The 18,683-nt window shown below is 45.2% G+C and overlaps 1 protein-coding gene across 1 annotated transcript in view; it reads right to left on the bottom strand.

The window, feature by feature from the left end:
- The window catches only part of eps8a (EGFR pathway substrate 8a, signaling adaptor), a 51,932-nt gene that overhangs the window by 11,822 nt on the left and 21,427 nt on the right, over positions 1 to 18,683 (bottom strand). Inside the window, exons 2-15 of the mRNA XM_080756965.1 lie at positions 16,781 to 16,867; positions 13,688 to 13,761; positions 11,406 to 11,473; positions 10,649 to 10,741; positions 9,813 to 9,881; positions 8,665 to 8,814; positions 8,088 to 8,170; positions 5,716 to 5,855; positions 5,226 to 5,299; positions 3,923 to 4,049; positions 2,814 to 2,902; positions 1,834 to 1,908; positions 1,452 to 1,597; positions 526 to 688 (exon numbers count right to left, since the gene is read on the bottom strand). Coding sequence (XP_080613091.1) covers positions 526 to 688; positions 1,452 to 1,597; positions 1,834 to 1,908; positions 2,814 to 2,902; positions 3,923 to 4,049; positions 5,226 to 5,299; positions 5,716 to 5,855; positions 8,088 to 8,170; positions 8,665 to 8,814; positions 9,813 to 9,881; positions 10,649 to 10,741; positions 11,406 to 11,473; positions 13,688 to 13,761; positions 16,781 to 16,842 — 1,413 coding nt within the window. The 5' untranslated portion in view covers positions 16,843 to 16,867. The remainder of the gene's footprint in view (positions 1 to 525; positions 689 to 1,451; positions 1,598 to 1,833; positions 1,909 to 2,813; positions 2,903 to 3,922; positions 4,050 to 5,225; positions 5,300 to 5,715; positions 5,856 to 8,087; positions 8,171 to 8,664; positions 8,815 to 9,812; positions 9,882 to 10,648; positions 10,742 to 11,405; positions 11,474 to 13,687; positions 13,762 to 16,780; positions 16,868 to 18,683) is intronic.

Genomic DNA, 18,683 nt, shown 5'->3' with positions numbered 1-18,683 from the left:
ACATGAAATAGTTTGAGAACCACTGATATAGAAGCATGAGATTTTCAGAAAACGATGATTTAGAAGACATTTGTAGAATCTATCTGGTCTCGGTCCAATAGACATGAGGAACATGTTTTTTAAAGGTCTTCTAAATCATGACAATTTTCTGAAAAGCCTCATGTTTCTATCAGTGGTTCTCAAACTATATCATCTCAAGGACCCCAAAGAATTATCTTTATTTGGCCGCCGACCCCCCATCTGAAAATATGTTGTTCCAGGAGACCCCCCCCCCCCTCCCAGTAGCAAAGATTTTAGTTAAAAAAAAACGTTCGCTCTGAAAGAATATATATTCAAAGACTTGGGCCACATTTTCACGATTTTTCAAAAATAGCAGACCTACAAGCTCGTAGCGCGGCACTCTGTGCCGCGCTATGAGCTTGTAGATCTGCTATTTTTTCAACAGCTAAAGTACAACAGAATGCTTAAAACACCAAAAGGGGTTCCGGCCCAGAATGTGTTAAAGAGGTTGTTATTATTATTCACCTCTCCGTCTGGTCTCTGGACCTCGGATTGGGCGATGGTCTGGGCGATGCGGGTCATCTCCTGCTCTCGGGACGGGCCCAGGAACGCCAGGACGGGAGGCTCCCAGCCGTCACGGAAACGCAGCGCGCACGCAGGGAAGAACTGCTCCGAGGGCCACTCCGACCTATGGGACGGAAACATTTACATTGAATTACTGCTCCGAGGGCCACTCCGACCTATGGGACGGAAACATTTACATTGAATTACTGCTCCGAGGGCCACTCCGACCTATGGGACGGAAACATTTACATTGAATTATACTGCTCCGAGGGCCACTCCGACCTATGGGACGGAAACATTTACATTGAATTACTGCTCCGAGGGCCACTCCGACCTATGGGACGGAAACATTTACATTGAATTATACTGCCCTGAGGGCCACTCCGACCTATGGGACGGAAACATTTACATTGAATTACTGCTCCGAGGGCCACTCCGACCTATGGGACGGAAACATTTACATTGAATTACTGCTCCGAGGGCCACTCCGACCTATGGGACGGAAACATTTACATTGAATTACTGCTCCGAGGGCCACTCCGACCTATGGGACGGAAACATTTACATTGAATTACTGCTCCGAGGGCCACTCCGACCTATGGGACGGAAACATTTACATTGAATTACTGCTCTAGCCCTAGTCCCCATATATGGGAGACAAGGGGAGAGCAACAGACTTGAACTCATGCTTCCTTCATGCCCGAGTGTCCAAGTTGCTCCTTTACACCTGACAGGGGGGAGTTTCCCTGGTTGGACGACGTAGCGCGTGGAAGGAACACGTTATTCCAACCAGTTCCTTTCCCCTCCATCAGGCGCCCCGGCTGGCCAGGGGGAGGCAGTTTAGAGACCAGGATTACTGCATGTTTTTTGTGAGGGTGACATCTCACCTGCATCTGGTCCATCCGTCGCTCAGGGCCGTCCAGACGTGCTTCTCCTCGGCAGTGAGTGAGTTCTGGAGGAAGTCCACCGTCTCTCTGTTCAGCAGAGGAACCACCACGCTGCGAGCTAGCTCCACGCTGGAGGTCTGGATCACCTGGGGAGCGCACACACACACACACACACACACACATTTATTTTGTTGTTGCATAGAAGTGTATATTTGTACGTCTTGAAATGTTCTGATGAATTGAAAATGGAGGACCCTGATGGAAACAAGTAAACAAGTCTAAAAAAAATATAGTGTTTTTTTCTGGTTGTAACTGTACCCCATTCTACAATCTGTTAATACAATGTTCAATCAATCAATCAATCAACCAGACAGACACCTACCATCCTCAGTGGAGTGAACAGGAAGTGCACCAGGTCAAGAGCACTTGGGTTCTGGATGTGGTCGCTCAGTTTGGCCTGTAGGTGGCAGCAAAACACCAGGACATTAGCATTATGCACGTGCACACACGGGCACACACACACACACACACACACACACACACAAACAGCAGCAGCTTGACAATACAATTCATAATTTATTTAGGCATTTAGCAGCAAGGCTAGTCTCCACCCTCACACACACACACACACACACACACACACACACATAGACGGTGTCGTTGAATCTATTTATTATGTTTTCATTCATTTTAAATACTTATTTTGGAAAATGAAAAGAACAACGCTGCATGAAAACATACAAAAAAATTTTTTTTAAAAAGAAGCACGGTCCCCTCACGTATTAGAAGGACAATATCAGTCACCAGTAAAAAATGGATGGATGAATCTAAATGGATACTGAAGAAAAAGGTGATCCCCGAGCACTCAAAAAGATGTAAAAATGAGGGTGGGGATATAAAACCAAGGTACTTTATTAGAGATGTTTAACCCATTCTGACCCGAGATCAGATTATAAAAGTGTCTTCTACATCCTGACAGTTTTGATTCTGACCTGAGATCAGATTCTACAAATGTCTTCTACATCCTGACAGTTTTCATTCTGACCTGAGATCAGATTCTAAAAATGTCTTCTACGTCAGTCGTTCTTCGATTTTTCAAAAATAGCAGACCTACAAGCTCGTAGCGCGCCACTCGGTGGCGCGCTACGAGCTTGTAGATCTGATATTTTTCAATAGCTAAAGCACAACATTATGCTAACACCAAAATGGGTTAAAAAGCCAACATGTTTTCATCAGTCTTCATCAGGGCCGGTACCAGATACCGGTCCTGATGACTGCTGTGTGTTCACCAACAGGTTGAAGGTAGCATATAATGATGAGGTAACATAAACGATGAGGTAACAGGAATGAGTGTAACCTCACCAGCAGATTGAAGGCGTGCTTAAACTTCTGCAGGCAGTCGACAAACTCGTCCTCGCCCGGAGGCCTCGATCGCAGCGTTAGAACTCCCTCTGGTGGACAGAAGTGTGTTGACATGAGGCAACTTATATTAACATGAAAGACAGAACAGTGCCAGACCATTGAGTACTAGCCGCCGGTAAGGCTGTACCCTATAGCCCTGTTTTTAGGACTCGAACCTTCGGCAGGAATCTTTGAGCGAACCTTCGAACCATTCGTTTCTAATTAATTAGAGAAATAACCTTCGAGCTGGGGGGGACGACGTAACTTTGAGAAAGTGTCATAGTAGCTTGTTTACAACTGAAACGGACTTCTTGTGCACTAACTTCCTCTTCAAAATAAGAGGCACATATAATGATTAGTCAACACACCAGTTTTATTTCTAAGTCTACTTACAGGACATTAACGTCACATTTGAGTTCCTTTTGAATGCCTGTCAGATGTCTCTACATAACTGTCTCAGCTGTTGGTGCGCAAATGCGCCTTGCATGCCTTTGATCTTCGCGCAGAAAGTTTTTGACGACGTATATCGCTTGTGTGCCTCCCTGATTAAACATGTAACATGTAAACACAACATGAACATAGTGCTCTTATTATGCACATCGCATTCTCGCTGAGAAATATTTTCGAGTTAAAAAAAAAACAAAAAACGAATGGTTCAAGCCCATTAATTAAGATTCGAGTGCCAAAAAGGAAAAAAAGGAACCGAGTGTTTTTTCTTTATTTTATTTTTTCTTATTTAAAAAAAGAATGTCTGTAATTCACTTAATTTACAACAACATGTTGGAAGTTTGAGAGCAAGAGTGTCTGTCCTGTTGTCTGTTTTGTTTGTCTGTTCACACTTGTTTTTTGTTTTTTCATGTTTATCACACATATGTCTTTTTTTATTATGTATTGTATGTGGAACATTTACATTGCCTGTTATTTTTTTCATTTTTATTTAACTGAATTACTTATCATTGTCGATAATATTCTGAAATTGTCATACAAAAAATGCCTAATAAAAAAAAAAAAAAAAAAAAAAAGATTCGAGTGCCAACCCTAACGAGCGAAGGTTGGAACCCCGGCCTCACCTCCCGGGCTCTTCTTCTTGCCCTTCTTGGCCTTCTTCCTGCGGGACAGCTGGTGGTACGCCTCGGCGGCCTTCTGGAGGCACGTCACCAAGAACTCGATGTCGTCCAGGATGTGGTTGAGGATTTGCTGCAAAACGACAACATTGATAATCTTCTCTTTTGTTTTAAAAGACAGACACACCTCCTAGTGAAAACACCAGGCTGTCTATCTGGAGCTGCGGAGTGCATGTGTCCGTGCGTGCGTGCGTGCGTGCGTTGAACCCGAGCTACCAGACATGTGTAACCTTTGTTTTAACTTCTTGTGCAACACATTTCTATTTTATTTTTTTTATCAAATATTGACTCTGATTGGCTGATGATGATAAGCCAAGCAAGGTGACTTTATCCAATGATTAAACTTAAACGAACAAACAACAGTAATGATTGGTCGAGGCTCGCAACACTAGTATTGGATTCTTATGTAACCGTCTTACGTCTGGAAACAGTGTTGTTTTTGGCAGCAAATTAGTTTTAGTCATTATAGCCTTTGGACTGAAACTTCATTTAGTTTTAGTCACCCGGAATGTTTTAGTGTTAGTCTAGTTTTAGTCGACTGAATATCATAAGATTTTAGTCGACTAAATCTAAAATGTGTTTTGGGCAGGCCTTGATGCCATCGTGATGGCTGATTTTACACTTTCGGAAAACAGGCGAAAAAGCGTTTCTCGTAGAGACATTTAACACTAGAAGGTCTGAAATAAAATCAGCTAAATTTGCATGTGCTTAAATTCACATTTAGATTTTTTTTCAAATGTCAAGATTTTCTGAGATGATAGAATGGTGATGGATGATGATGCTCATGGAAGGGGAACCTTCTGAAAGCTTCATGGGCAAAGATAATCAACTTAAAAATAATAAAAAAACGGTCTTCTAGTGTTAACAGGTTCAGTCCATCCAACGTGTCCACACATCAGAAGCAATCCAACTAGGGTGTGAACACGTCCTAGGGTGTGAACACGTCCTATAGGGTGTGTACACGTCCTATAGGGTGTGTACACGTCCTAGCACATCCTCAATGATACCAAACGAGAGAAGAATATTCCGAATTTTTTCCTTTAATTTTTGAGTTGACCTCCAAGGACACCGTTACGCGTCGCTTTTCATGTTCATGCGCAGTCCGGTCACTTCCTATCTAGATTACCGCTGCAGACAGAACGCCTCGTCTCTCCTGATCCAGGGCGCTCTCCGTGGTTTTGACCTGATGGATACGCTAAGCTCGGACACGTCACGGTACAAAAGGTCAGAGGTCAAGGCCACAACTCACCACGTCGCGGTCCACCCGCGCGGCCATCATCTCTGGACACACCCCCTCCTCCGCGTACGGCCTCTGGTCGTTGTCTGGTGACAGAGAGACAGGACGACACGTCAGCCCGTCTGTCTGACACACTGTCAGCCCGTCTGTCTGACACACTGTCAGCCTGTCTGTCTGACACACTGTCAGCCTGCCTGTCTAACACACTGTCAGCCCGTCTGTCTGACACACTGTCAGCCTGTCTGTCTGACAGTGGGGCGGAGGTGAGCGGGAGGGGTCAACATTATGACCTTACTGGGCTGCATTCAAGACACCTGCCTTGTGTCTGACACCGGACTTGTGTCTGAACACAGCTTTGATGGATGTGTTCTGCCCCCCCCTCCTTCCCCCCCATCAAACAAAATGTTTGGCCACTCACTCCTGGCGCTGCGGCCATCTTGGAAACTAAAACACAATATAAACAATGGGAGAGAGGTTTTGGACGAGAACCAAATGGACTCACAGTCCTGCTGCTCGCTGGCCCAGGCCGACCAGGCCGCCACGCGGCCCTTCACGTCCACCCCCCCCATGCTGGAGGGGGGGGGCTCGGGGGCGGGGGCGGCGGGGGGAGGCGGGATCACCCCGTCGCTCTTCAGGATCATCCTGAGAGAGAGAGAGAGAGAGAGAGAGAGAGAGACATTAGGACATGGCATTAGGACATGGCTCAAAATATTTAAATCAGTTATAGAATCAATTGCATTATATGGCAGTGAGGTATGGGGTCCCTTATTACAAAGTGATTGGGCAAAATGGGACAAAAATCCAGTTGAGATCCTGCATGCAGAGTTCTGCAAAACTATTATCAGGGTACAAAGAAAATGCCCAAACTCTGCATGCAGGGCTGAATTAGGCCAATATCCTTTACTTCTAAATATACAGAAAAGATCTATTAAATTCTGGAGCCATATTAAAAAGAGTGACCCTGCCTGTTACCATTATAAAGCCCTTGCCTGCCAAGAGTTGGACATCCAAAAGAGCCCCCTCAGTCAGCTGGTTTTGAAACTAGCTGACCTCTCACCTTCTGACATCACAAACCCCAGACAGCCTCAGTGCAGCTACACTATCACTCAGAAGATTAGACCCAACCAAATTATAACTAAAGAAAAAGATAAATGCATCACATATTGGAACGAACTCACACAATCACAACACAAACTAGAAACATATTTGGCTCTAAACAGACAGTATACTGTGGCAGACTACCTAACCACAGTAACTGACAAAAACCTGAGAAAGACTTTGACAATGTACAGACTGAGTGATCATAGTCTGGCAATAGAGAAGGGCAGACACAGACAGACCTGGCTGCCCAGAGAGGAGAGGCTGTGCTGTCACTGTGATGACGGAGCTATAGAGACAGAGTTACACTTTTTAACACAATGTAAAAACTACACAAATATTAGAGAGGAGTTCTTCCCAAAATTTGAAACAAATTTCCCAGAATTCAGAAGTATGACAGAAAGGGAAAGATTACCAGTCCTTCTGGGGGAACAGAAAGAATGTGCAGTTTTGGCTGCAAAATATGTCAATTCCTGTCACAAGAAAAGGGACAACCAGTAGGACACACATACAGTATGCCATGTTTTATTTTCTGCACCACCTGCTTTATTTTATATTATTTTAATTTATTTTTTCATGTCATTGATATTATGTTGTTATGTTGTTGTTTGTAATATCTGTGATTGTGCTTTGGCAACACTTGTAAAACGTCATGCCAATAAAGCCTGTTGAATTGAATTGAATTGAATTGAATTGAGAGAGAGAGAGAGAGAGAGAGAGAGAGAGAGAGTGATCACGCACACTCGCTTACATTGTTGAAAGGTTGACAACTGTATAGATAAGCGTGCTTGTGCATGTGCACTCACCATTGACAACTCCTCGGTTTCCCGTTCCCCCCAGGTCAAGAGTCTGGGTGTCGTCCTCGACAGCACCCTATCTTTCCATACCCACATCAATAACACCATCCGGTCCGCCTACTTTCACCTCCGCAACATCAACCGCCTCCGCCCTTCACTCACCCCCAACAACACTGCCATCCTAGTCCTTTCTCTGGTCACCTCCCGCCTCGATTACTGCAACTCCCTTCTCTTCGGTCTTCCCCACAAACTCCTCCATAAAATCCAACTGGTCCAGAACGCTGCAGCCCGCATCATCACCAAAACCCCTGCCATCTCCCACATCACCCCCGTTCTTCACCAACTCCACTGGCTACCCATCAAATACCGCATAGATTACAAGATCCTCCTCAACACATTCAATGCCATCCATAACCTCTCCCCCCCATACCCGTCTGATCTCATCCATATCAACACTCCCACCCGGTCACTTAGGTCTGCCTCCTCCACCAACCTCACTGTTCCCCCAGCTCGTTTGTCCACCATGGGGGGTAGAGCTTTCAGCCGCTCTGCCCCTCGCCTCTGGAACAGCCTTCCCCCCCCCGACATTCGAAACATGGACTCACTCCCCACCTTCAAATCCCACCTCAAAACTCAACTATTCAGACAAGCTTACTCCCACACACAAGTCTGCTGCAGGCCTTTGTGTGTGTTTTAAACTTGCTTTATTGTATTGTACTTATTTTCTGTTTTGTTAGGCGACCTTGAGTGACCTGAAAGGCGCCATATAAATAAAATGTATTATTATTATTATTATTATTATTATGTGTGTGCAGCTCATTCCCCCAAAACTGGACTAACACTAGAACATTCCAATTGACTAAAATGCAATGAAAACTATTCAAAAAGACTATGACTAAAAATCACAATTTGCTGCCAAAAACAACACTGCATATCATCATCATCATCATCAGTGAATGTAATGTATGTAAACACTGACTTCAGAGCGTCGGGCCTCCTCTTCACCTTCCCTCCTTTGGCATCCAGCATGGCACTTTCTATGTCTGCCTGGATCAGGTTGGCCTGCGTGGGGGAGGGACAACAAACATCAAACACAGTTTGAGTTATTACTTCAGGACTGAGACCAGGTTCTATACAAAATGTAAAAATGTCTATTTCAGAGCGTTTTTAACTCAAATGTTTGCTTCCAGGGGTGTCCCTGGAAGCAACATATTTTGAGATGGGGGTCCACGGCCAAATACAGATAATTCTGGGGGTCCTTGACGTGAAAAAGGTTGAGCACCGTGCACTGACAGAAACAAGGGCTTTTCAGAAAACTGTCAGGATTTAGAAGCCTTTTTTGAATCGACCTCAGTCCTAAATGGGTTAATGTCCCGACAGTGGACCAGAACAGTACCTCAATGTCCTGACAGTGGACCAGAACAGTACCTTAATGTCCTGACAGTGGAACAGAACAGTACCTTAACGTCCTGACAGTGGAACAGAACAGTACCTTAATGTCCTGACAGTGGAACAGAACAGTACCTTAACGTCCTGACAGTGGACCAGAACAGTACCTTGATGTCCTGACAGTGGAACAGGTGCAGGTCTGCGCGGTTCTGACCCGGCTCCTTGCAGACCAGAGCCAGGATGGAGTCGTAGCTGCAGGAGTTCATCACAGCCTGGCAGTGTTGGAGCGTCGCCATGGGGAAGTTCTCCAGCTCCTTCTGAGGAGGGGGGACTGGTTTATAAACGGCTTCAAGTCCATACTACTTCCGTGTTGCATAACAGTGACATCACTGTCCACTCCTTCTTTTTACCACCTTGTTTCAACCTGTGTGTTACTGTGTTTATAACGAGCTCAGCTGTAGCCTATATCCTGTCACGTTCCGTCGCGCTAACGAAACACTAGATGGGATTGTTATGTGTCAGCACTATCAGAAAATGTAACCCAGTCCAGGTAAAGTAATCTGTCACTCTGCAACAAGTTTAACTAAAGTTTTTTTTCCATCTGTCCAAAGTCATTTCTGATGGCCTGCAGCCCTACAGATACAGATTGATTGAAAGTGAAACATGCATACCAAAACATACCAAAATTGTACCTATAAGCGATCTGATAGTGAAATCACTATCAGATCGCTTATAGCCTAGGGGTGGCAGTGCTAGTCAGCTCTTCTGCGACTCTGGTCTAACCACCTTCCAGGCTCTCTTGAGAAACCTCATGTTCAGCTTTAAAAGCAGACTTGATGGGTCACTTAATAATGTGATTAAGATGTTGACTAATCCCAGGTTTAGCACTGTTAGATACCGCTCCTTGATGTGGAAACATTGGTACGAGTGCCTCTTATAGATTTTCTTCTTTTTTTTACGAGAGAGTTTTAGAGTTTTATGAACCAATGTATTTATTTGTAACTGTTTTGTATGTTTTTAATTGTTGTCTGTCATCTACTGGCTACGGCTGTCAATAAAGTTTCATTCATTCATTGGTACAATTTTGGTACAATGGTAATGGTACAATGAATGAATGAATGGTACAATGGTATCTCTCTCTCTCTCTCTCTCTAGTTCTCTCTCTCTCTAGTACATGGTAAAGGTCTCTCTCTCTCTAGTTATCTCTCTCTCTCTAGTACATGGTAAAGGTCTCTCTCTCTCTCTCTCTCTCTCTCTCTCGTACATCGTAAAGATCTCTCTCTCTCTCTCTAGTACGTGGTAAAGGTCTCTCTACCTTGGTCTCCAGGTCGTGCAGGCTGACAGCCTTGTCCTCCACCTGCAGCAACATGTCCTGAGTCCACACCTGGAAAAACACAACATTTGTATCTTTATAAAAACACCTGGATATCAAACATAACTTTATTGGTTTGTCAAAATTATTTAAAACAAGCTTGCCATTGGCCATATTCAGACCGCAGGCGTCTTGCCAGCGAGGTGCTAAGTAGAGGTGCAACTTCCCATAGAGAGCCCATTCATCCACACGGAAAAGTCCTAATTATTTATATTAAACAACGTCAAACTCACCAACATTACAGCTGTACGGAAAGCTTGAATTAGCCTCATTTCTATCTGCAAAGTTTGTTTAATACAATTAAATAGGACTGTTCTGTGTGGATGTCGCAGTCCCGCCCCCTTTCATGACGACGCCAGGCCCAGGAAATATAGTTCCCAATGCATTTTTCCCCATAGACATTTCAAAACGTATTTATTTAAAGACCTTATAAGCGTCGTACGAAGCCAACTCTTGTCGTGACAAATCAAGAGAACAAACACAATATTTTGGGCCGAACAAATAATTACAAAGAAGAAAAACAAAGTGTTGTAACCTGCCGTTTTCTTCTTCTTTCTAATTATTTGTTCAGCCCGAAAAATTGTGTTTGTTGTCATGATTCGTCACGACAAGAGTTGGCTTTGTCTGTGGCGTATAAACGTCTTTAAATAAATACTTTCTGAAAAGTCTATGAGGAAAATGAACGGGGATTTATTTTCCGGGTATCTCGAGGGGGTGGCGGGACTGCGACGCTCTATTGACGTTTGGAATTAAGCGTTTTAACGGGTCCATACACACACCTTGCCCTTGGCGTCTAGAAGGCGGAGCTTACGGATACCGTCCTCGATGGTGACCATGCCATCCTTACGGTCCAACACGAAGGTGGTCAGATGCTGAAACACAACAGGAAGGTGGTCAGATGCTGAAACAACACGAAGGTGGTCAGATGCTGAAACACAACAGGAAGGTGGTCAGATGCTGAAACACAACAGGAAGGTGGTCAGATGCTGAAACACAACAGGAAGGTGGTCAGATGCTGAAACACAACAGGAAGGTGCAGAGATTAAAACAGGGAGCATTCTGTATCCCAAAACACAGTTTATAGTTCAGGGACGCAATAAAACAACGACCTCTGCATCCACGGGATGCACTATACTGTACTACTGTACTGTTTTTATTCTAGTTTATTTTGCTAGCTTTAGTTGTAATAATCATTTCTTCTTCCGTTTTCTACATGAATAATTTAACCACATTATAACCATATAAAATGAAAAGGGGGCTAAACACTGCAATTTGTAAAAATGGCAAAATAATAATATGACTCCTAACGTGGTTGAAGTGGCACTCATAATTCCAATTCCAATTCATTCACTCATTCGTGTACTCAAGTCAGTCATTGATCGGGACAGCTTGTCACTCATCCGTGTACTCAAGTCAGTCATTGGTCGGGACAGCTTGTCACTCATTCGCGTACTCAGACAGTCATTGGTCGGGACAGCTTGTCACTCATTCGTGTACTCAGACAGTCATTGGTCGGGACAGCGTTTCTCCGCCTACCTCCACATGATATTGAGACGTGTCCGTCAAGCTGTTGATGCTCGTTTTGGTGAAGTGTTTCCTTTGATCTGGAGAGAGAGAGAGAGAGAGAGAGACACCTTTACCATGTACTAGAGAGAGAGAGAGAGAGAGAGAGAGAGAGAGAGAGAGAGAGAGAGACCTTTACCATGTACTAGAGAGAGAGAGAGAGACATAGAGAGACACTCATTATGAATACGAGAGAGATGCACTCAACCACACCAGTGGTTCTGAAAATGTTTTAACATTAATTAATTACTAATTACACACTTTACACACGCCCCATATTGAGTGACAAGAGGGGGTTGAGCGACCAGGGATCTGGTTACTGGCAGTTAAGGACAGGTGCGTGTGTGTGTGTGTGTGTGTGTGTGTGTGTGTGTGTGCCTGTGCCTGTGGAAAGAAGAAGCCGGCACCCCATTGGTCCGTGGAAGATTTAACGTAGCCTATGATACGCAGGGCTGCAAAGGACTCGTTTAGCCAATCGGAACGTGGATTACATCAGCTCATTTTACGTTTATTTCATCGACTAAAACTATGACAATTTTTTTTTTTTGTCGACTACCTTTTTTCACTGACAAAAACGAAATGGAAACTAAATTAAAACTAAGCTATGATGACTAAAACTAAGACTAAATATATTGACAATTTCGTCAACAGATAAAAACTAGACTAAAATGTTAGGAAGGGACTATAGTGGACAAGAGATCCAGTATAAGTCATTTTACACTTGGTTGCAAACTGAAAATAGCAGATCTACAAGCTCACAACGTGTCGAGAGAGACAGATCCAGATCTTCGTTGACGTTCATAATCATGATGATTGTGAACTCCTCCACACCACAGCAGCACACAAAACACATGCACCCTCCCCAACCCAGAACACACACACACACACACACACACACACACACACACGCACACACACACACAGCTGGCGTCTACCTTTCTTCTTTTTGGCAGACGAGCGGAGGAAATACATTCCATCTGTCCCTGTGAATTATGGGAAATGTTTGGGATGAGAGGAGAGGAGAGGAGAAGGGAGGGGAGAAGAGAGGAGAGGAGAGGAGAGGAGAGGGCAGAAGAGGAAAAGGGAGGAGAGGAGAGGAGAGGAGAGGAGAGGAGAGGAGAGGAGAGGAGAGGAGAGGAGAGGAGAGGAGAGGAGAGGAGAGGAGAGGAGAGGAGAGGAGAGGAGAGGAGAGGAGAGGAGAGGAGAGGAGAGGAGAGGAGAGGGAGAGGGGTGTCAACGGTTGCCTAGCAACCGTGGGTGCGTTGCCATGGATACACCACAGCAAAGAAGAAACACACTGACACGTGCACGTGTAAACACACACAATGACCTCCTGGCACACACACACACACACACACACACAGTGTGGGAGGTGTGTTTACGGGACAGAGCAGAGCTGAACACTAAAGATAAGACCAGCCGGGGTGCAAAAAAAAAAAAAAAGTACTTGCGTGTTTTTTTTACTTAAAGTAAAAGTATCAAAACTGCAATGTAGAAATACTCATTACTCAATCAACATTTACTTCAGTAAAAGTACTGAAGTACAATACAAAGTATTGGCATAAAAATAATAATTACTTTTAAACCCATGAGACCAGATTCCACAAAATGTTTTCTGAAAACCCTCATGTTTCTGTGAGTCGTTCTCACACTATTTCATGTCAAGGACCCCAGAACTATCTGTAATTGGCCGCGGACCCCCATCTGAAAATATGTTGTTCCATGGACCCCCCCACCCACCCACACCCCCAGAAGCAAAGATCTGAGTTAAAACCATTCGCTCTGAAAGAATATACAAAGATTTGCGCCACATTTTCAAGATTTTCCAAAAATAGCAGATCTACGAGTGCCGCGCTATAGAGCTTGTAGATCTGCTATTTTTCAACAGATAACGTTTTTTTTTTTAAATTGTTAAAACACCAAAAAGGGTTCCCGTTCTGAATGGGTTAAAACATAAAAACTGTCTGGGGTGTTCACATGAGAATTATAAACTGTCTGGGGTGTTCACATGAGACTGAGTAGACGATAAAATGATCCATGCGTCCACCATCTGCAAATTATGCTACAAACTAACATACTATGTTGTTTCTAAATATCTTAATGCTTGAAATATTTTATTAAAAAGCACACGTTGAATTGCATTGTTGTCGCGTTGAAATGCGCTTCACACACAAAGAAACTTGTCTAACTTGTTCTTACACACGCACACACACACACACGCACGCACACACACACACACACACACACACACTCACCATAGATAGCTTTAGCACTGGATTTGGGCTTGGCTTTGTGCTGGCGCTCGGGAGACCTTGGCAAGGTTTGGCCACTGGAGGGAGACAAAGAGATACACAACACAGGAAGCATGAGGTCAGTCCTTTGCTCTCCCCAGGTTGGCAGAGGGAGTGTAGAACATGCAATAGAGTGTGAGGAGAGAGAGACACACACACACACACACACACACACACACACTCGAGCTCCATATCCCTACTGGTACTCAAGTGACACCCGTGTGTGTGTCACCCATATGCGAGTCACCCACGCTAACGAGATGCTAACGAGATTCTTGACACTTCACGTCAATCAATAATGAATGGATTTGATTGGCACGGCAGCTGGATGGTCCAATCAGAGTGGTGTCGACTAGGAGAGTGGCGTCATTGAGGGGTCAGAAAACTGAGCGCTGTCCATGTGTGTGACATGCTGTACTGTATGTAACGATGCTCTCCTGTGTCCGACATGTCAGCTGTACTGTATGTAACGATGCTGTCCTGTGTCCCACATGTCAGCTGTACTGTATGTAACGATGCTGTCCTGTGTCCCACATGTCAGCTGTACTGTATGTAACGATGCTGTCCTGTGTCTGACATGTCAGCTGTACTGTATGTAACGATGCTGCCCTGTGTCTGACATGTCAGCTGTACTGTATGTAACGATGCTGTCCTGTGTCCTGACATGTCAGCTGTACTGTACTGTATGTAACGATGCTGTCCTGTGTCCGACATGTCAGCTGTACTGTATGTAACGATGCTGCCCTGTGTCCCACATGTCAGCTGTACTGTATGTAACGATGCTGTCCTGTGTCTGACATGTCAGCTGTACTGTATGTAACGATGCTGTCCTGTGTCTGACATGTCAGCTGTACTGTACTGTATGTAACGATGCTGTCCTGTGTCCGACATGTCAGCTGTACTGTATGTAACGATGCTGTCCTGTGTCTGACATGTCAGCTGTACTGTATGTAACGATGCTGCCCTGTGTCCGACATGCCAGCTGTACTGTATGTAACGATGCTGCCCTGTGTCTGACATGTCAGCTGTACTGTATGTAACGATGCTGTCCTGTGTCCTGACATGTCAGCTGTACTGTATGTAACGATGCTGTCCTGTGTCTGACATGTCAGCTGTACTGTATGTAACGATGCTGCCCTGTGTCCGACATGCCAGCTGTACTGTATGTAACGATGCTGCCCTGTGTCTGACATGTCAGCTGTACTGTATGTAACGATGCTGTCCTGTGTCTGACATGTCAGCTGTACTGTATGTAACGATGCTGTCCTGTGTCCCACATGTCAGCTGTACTGTATGTAACGATGCTGTCCTGTGTCTGACATGTCAGCTGTACTGTATGTAACGATGCTGTCCTGTGTCTGACATGTCAGCTGTACTGTATGTAACGATGCTGTCCTGTGTCCGACATGTCAGCTGTACTGTATGTAACGATGCTGTCCTGTGTCTGACATGTCAGCTGTACTGTATGTAACGATGCTGTCCTGTGTCCAACATGTCAGCTGTACTGTATGTAACGATGCTGTCCTGTGTCTGACATGTCAGCTGTACTGTATGTAACGATGCTGTCCTGTGTCTGACATGTCAGCTGTACTGTATGTAACGATGCTGTCCTGTGTCTGACATGTCAGCTGTACTGTATGTAACGATGCTGTCCTGTGTCCGACATGTCAGCTGTACTGTATGTAACGATGCTGTCCTGTGTCCGACATGTCAGCTGTACTGTATGTAACCATGCTGCCCTGTGTCTGACATGTCAGCTGTACTGTATGTAACGATGCTGTCCTGTGTCTGACATGTCAGCTGTACTGTATGTAACGATGCTGTCCTGTGTCCGACATGTCAGCTGTACTGTATGTAACGATGCTGTCCTGTGTCTGACATGTCAGCTGTACTGTATGTAACGATGCTGTCCTGTGTCTGACATATCAGCTGTACTGTATGTAACGATGCTGTCCTGTGTCCGACATGTCAGCTGTACTGTATGTAACCATGCTTTGCTGTCCATGCACGTTGTAACTGGCTGCTCTCCTTCTGTCAAACTGCCCGGTCAGTGTTTATGTCCTTTGTACAAGGTATTCCTGTACTTTATGTGGACATAAATAAACATTTCAAATGTGTGTATTCAGGACACACGCACGTGGCTCCGTGGTGAGGCGGGCTGCTTCTGTCCTGTCAGGGGACGGGGGGACAGGTTAGGAGGCCAGAGGAGAGGGAAAATAGGGCACCCCGCGCACGCGTGCGTGTGTGCCTGTCCATGTGTGTGTGTGTGTGTGCCTGTCCATGTGTGTGTGTGTGTGTGTGTGTGTGTGTGTGTGTGTGTGTGTGTGTGTGTGTGTGTGTGTGTGTGTGTGTGTGTGTGTGTGTGTGTGTGTGTGTGCGTGTGCGTGTGCGTGCATGTCCGTGTGCGACACACTATTGGAGAGCAGGGCAGGCAGTGACTACTTGAGGGACCGACGAGAGAGAGAGAGAGAGAGAGAGAGAGAGAGAGAGAGAGACAGTGAAAGACAAGAGAGAGACAGTGAAAGAAGAGAGAGAGAGAGAGAGAGAGAGAGAGAGAGAGAGAGAGAGAGAGACCCTTTATCTGGTTTTCTTCTCTGTCTCAATGTCAGATATATTTGGAAATGTTCTCACAATGATCCAGTTAGGACTAGGAGTTTTTAGAATCCTAATATCTCGGATTCTTCTTTTTTGGCTCAAAACAGATTGATTTGCGTCTCATTTTTCTCTAATTGATGTGATCCTCGGTTACTAAATGTATGTTTTGGGTGAATTAAATAACGTTGGCGGGACCTGTTGACCTGTTGCGGTTATTCATTCACTTCCTGGGTCTCGGTTTCCGAGTGAAACGGCTTTCAAAATAAAAAGATATAAAATCTCGGTCCTGGAGTTCACAATTCTGTGAGTTGTAGTGTTACGAGTTATGAGTTAGTGGTTAGGAGTTAGGAGTTAGGGGTTAGGGGTTAGGAGTTAGGAGTTAGGGGTTAGGGGTTAGGAGTTAGGAGTTAGGGGTTAGGGGTTAGGAGTTAGGCGTTAGGCGTTAGGCGTTAGGGTACTCACTTGAGCGGTGCGTTGTAGGCGGCGAACACAGCCGAAGGGTGAGGGGGGGTGTAGCCGTTCATCCTGGCCTTCACTGAGCACGCTCACCTAGAGGGGAGATATGACATCATCATGACATCACCGTCATGACATCATCATCACGACATCATCATCACAGAGCACGCTTGAGTACAGTTGAGGCCGAGGGGCTCCGAGATACACCAAACCCAACAGGAAAATACATTATTATACAGCAATACTAAATATTAAGACAATAAAAACTAAAATATTCAAAGAACTGTTGGAAAGCTGCATTTCCCTGAATCGACCCCAGAGAGGCAGTGGTCAGAGTTTACAGACCTCATAGAGGCAGTGGTCAGAGTTTACAGACCTCATAAGAGGCAGTGGTCAGAGTTTACAGACCTCATAGAGGCCGTGGTCAGAGTTTACAGACCTCATAGAGGCAGTGGTCAGAGTTTACAGACCTCATAGAGGCAGTGGTTAGAGTTTACAGACCTCATAGAGGCCGTGGTCAGAGTTTACAGACCTCATAGAGGCAGTGGTCAGAGTTTACAGACCTCATAGAGGCAGTGGTCAGAGTTTACAGACCTCATAGAGAGGCAGTGGTTAGAGTTTACAGACCTCATAGAGGCAGTGGTCAGAGTTTACAGACCTCATAGAGGCAGTGGTCAGAGTTTACAGACCTCATAGAGAGGCAGTGGTTAGAGTTTACAGACCTCATAGAGGCAGTGGTCAGAGTTTACAGACCTCATAGAGGCAGTGGTCAGAGTTTACAGACCTCATAGAGGCAGTGGTTATAGAGTTTACAGACCTCAGAGAGGCAGTGGTTAGAGTTTACAGACCTCATAGAGGCAGTGGTTAGAGTTTACAGAACCTCACGCGACCTCGTCGTTATCATAATAGCGTTCCTGATGGGAGGAGTATATCGACTAGCGGCTGGGATTACCACACAGGGCCTTGATAATAAAATGCTCGCCATGCATTCTGTTGGTTAGAGACCGTCCCCCCCCCGGGTCCATTTGGTTACAGTGTGTACCTTCCTCTCAGAGCACAAGACGAATCTCCATGGGGATTTATGAGCGGATACAGAGTACAGTACAGCATGTACAGTGGCTGTGTTGCTGCTGCTGTGTGTGTGTGTGTGTGTGTGTGTGTGTGTGTGTGTGTGTGTGTGTGTGTGTGTGCGTGCGTGCGTGTGCGTGTGTGTGTGTGTGTGTGTGTGTACAGCCAACTGACATGATTACTTTTCCCAGGAGGTTCCAAGTTTTAATTAAAACAGGAGGGTGGGATGTTATGGTGGGGAAAAAAAACAGTATACTCAAATGCAACAAGTCTCTTTACGTGTGAATGTACGGTACGTCTGTAATCCACGTAACTCGAGAACCGTTCGCTCCAACGACTTCATATTTGACACACACGTTCCAGTGCACGCCCCCCCACAGGGAGTGCAGGGCCCGGTGTCGAGGCGGTCGGACCCACGGTTCTCCAGAACCGCCACAAAAGGCTGTACATTTCCCAGCCTCTGCCTCAGCCAATTGATTGCCATGGCAACCCCACACCTGCCAATTGATTACTTAACCAGTACACTTTTCACAGTCAGTTTGCACTCTTCAGACACAGACAGACAGACAGACAGACAGACAGACAGACAGACAGACAGACAGACAGACAGACAGATAGATACAGAGATCTCCATATAAGGGCGCAAAAGGGACACAGACAGACGGTTAAAACGGGTGCTATGACAACGGGTATTGCATACTAGGTTCCCAACTTGCATCATTCCTGAAAGTAGGCCGGTGGCCACAGTTCTAGTTATTTATAACACTATAGGTTTTTGTGTCACAGAGGAAAATTATAGTTTTTTCAATTCTCTCAAGATCTGCACATTAACGTGACCTGA

Source organism: Protomyctophum bolini (assembly GCF_963924005.1).
Source record: "Protomyctophum bolini genome assembly, chromosome: 23".
NCBI classification, from domain to species: Eukaryota; Metazoa; Chordata; class Actinopteri; order Myctophiformes; family Myctophidae; genus Protomyctophum; species Protomyctophum bolini.
This window is presented reverse-complemented; position numbering and strand designations above follow the sequence as displayed.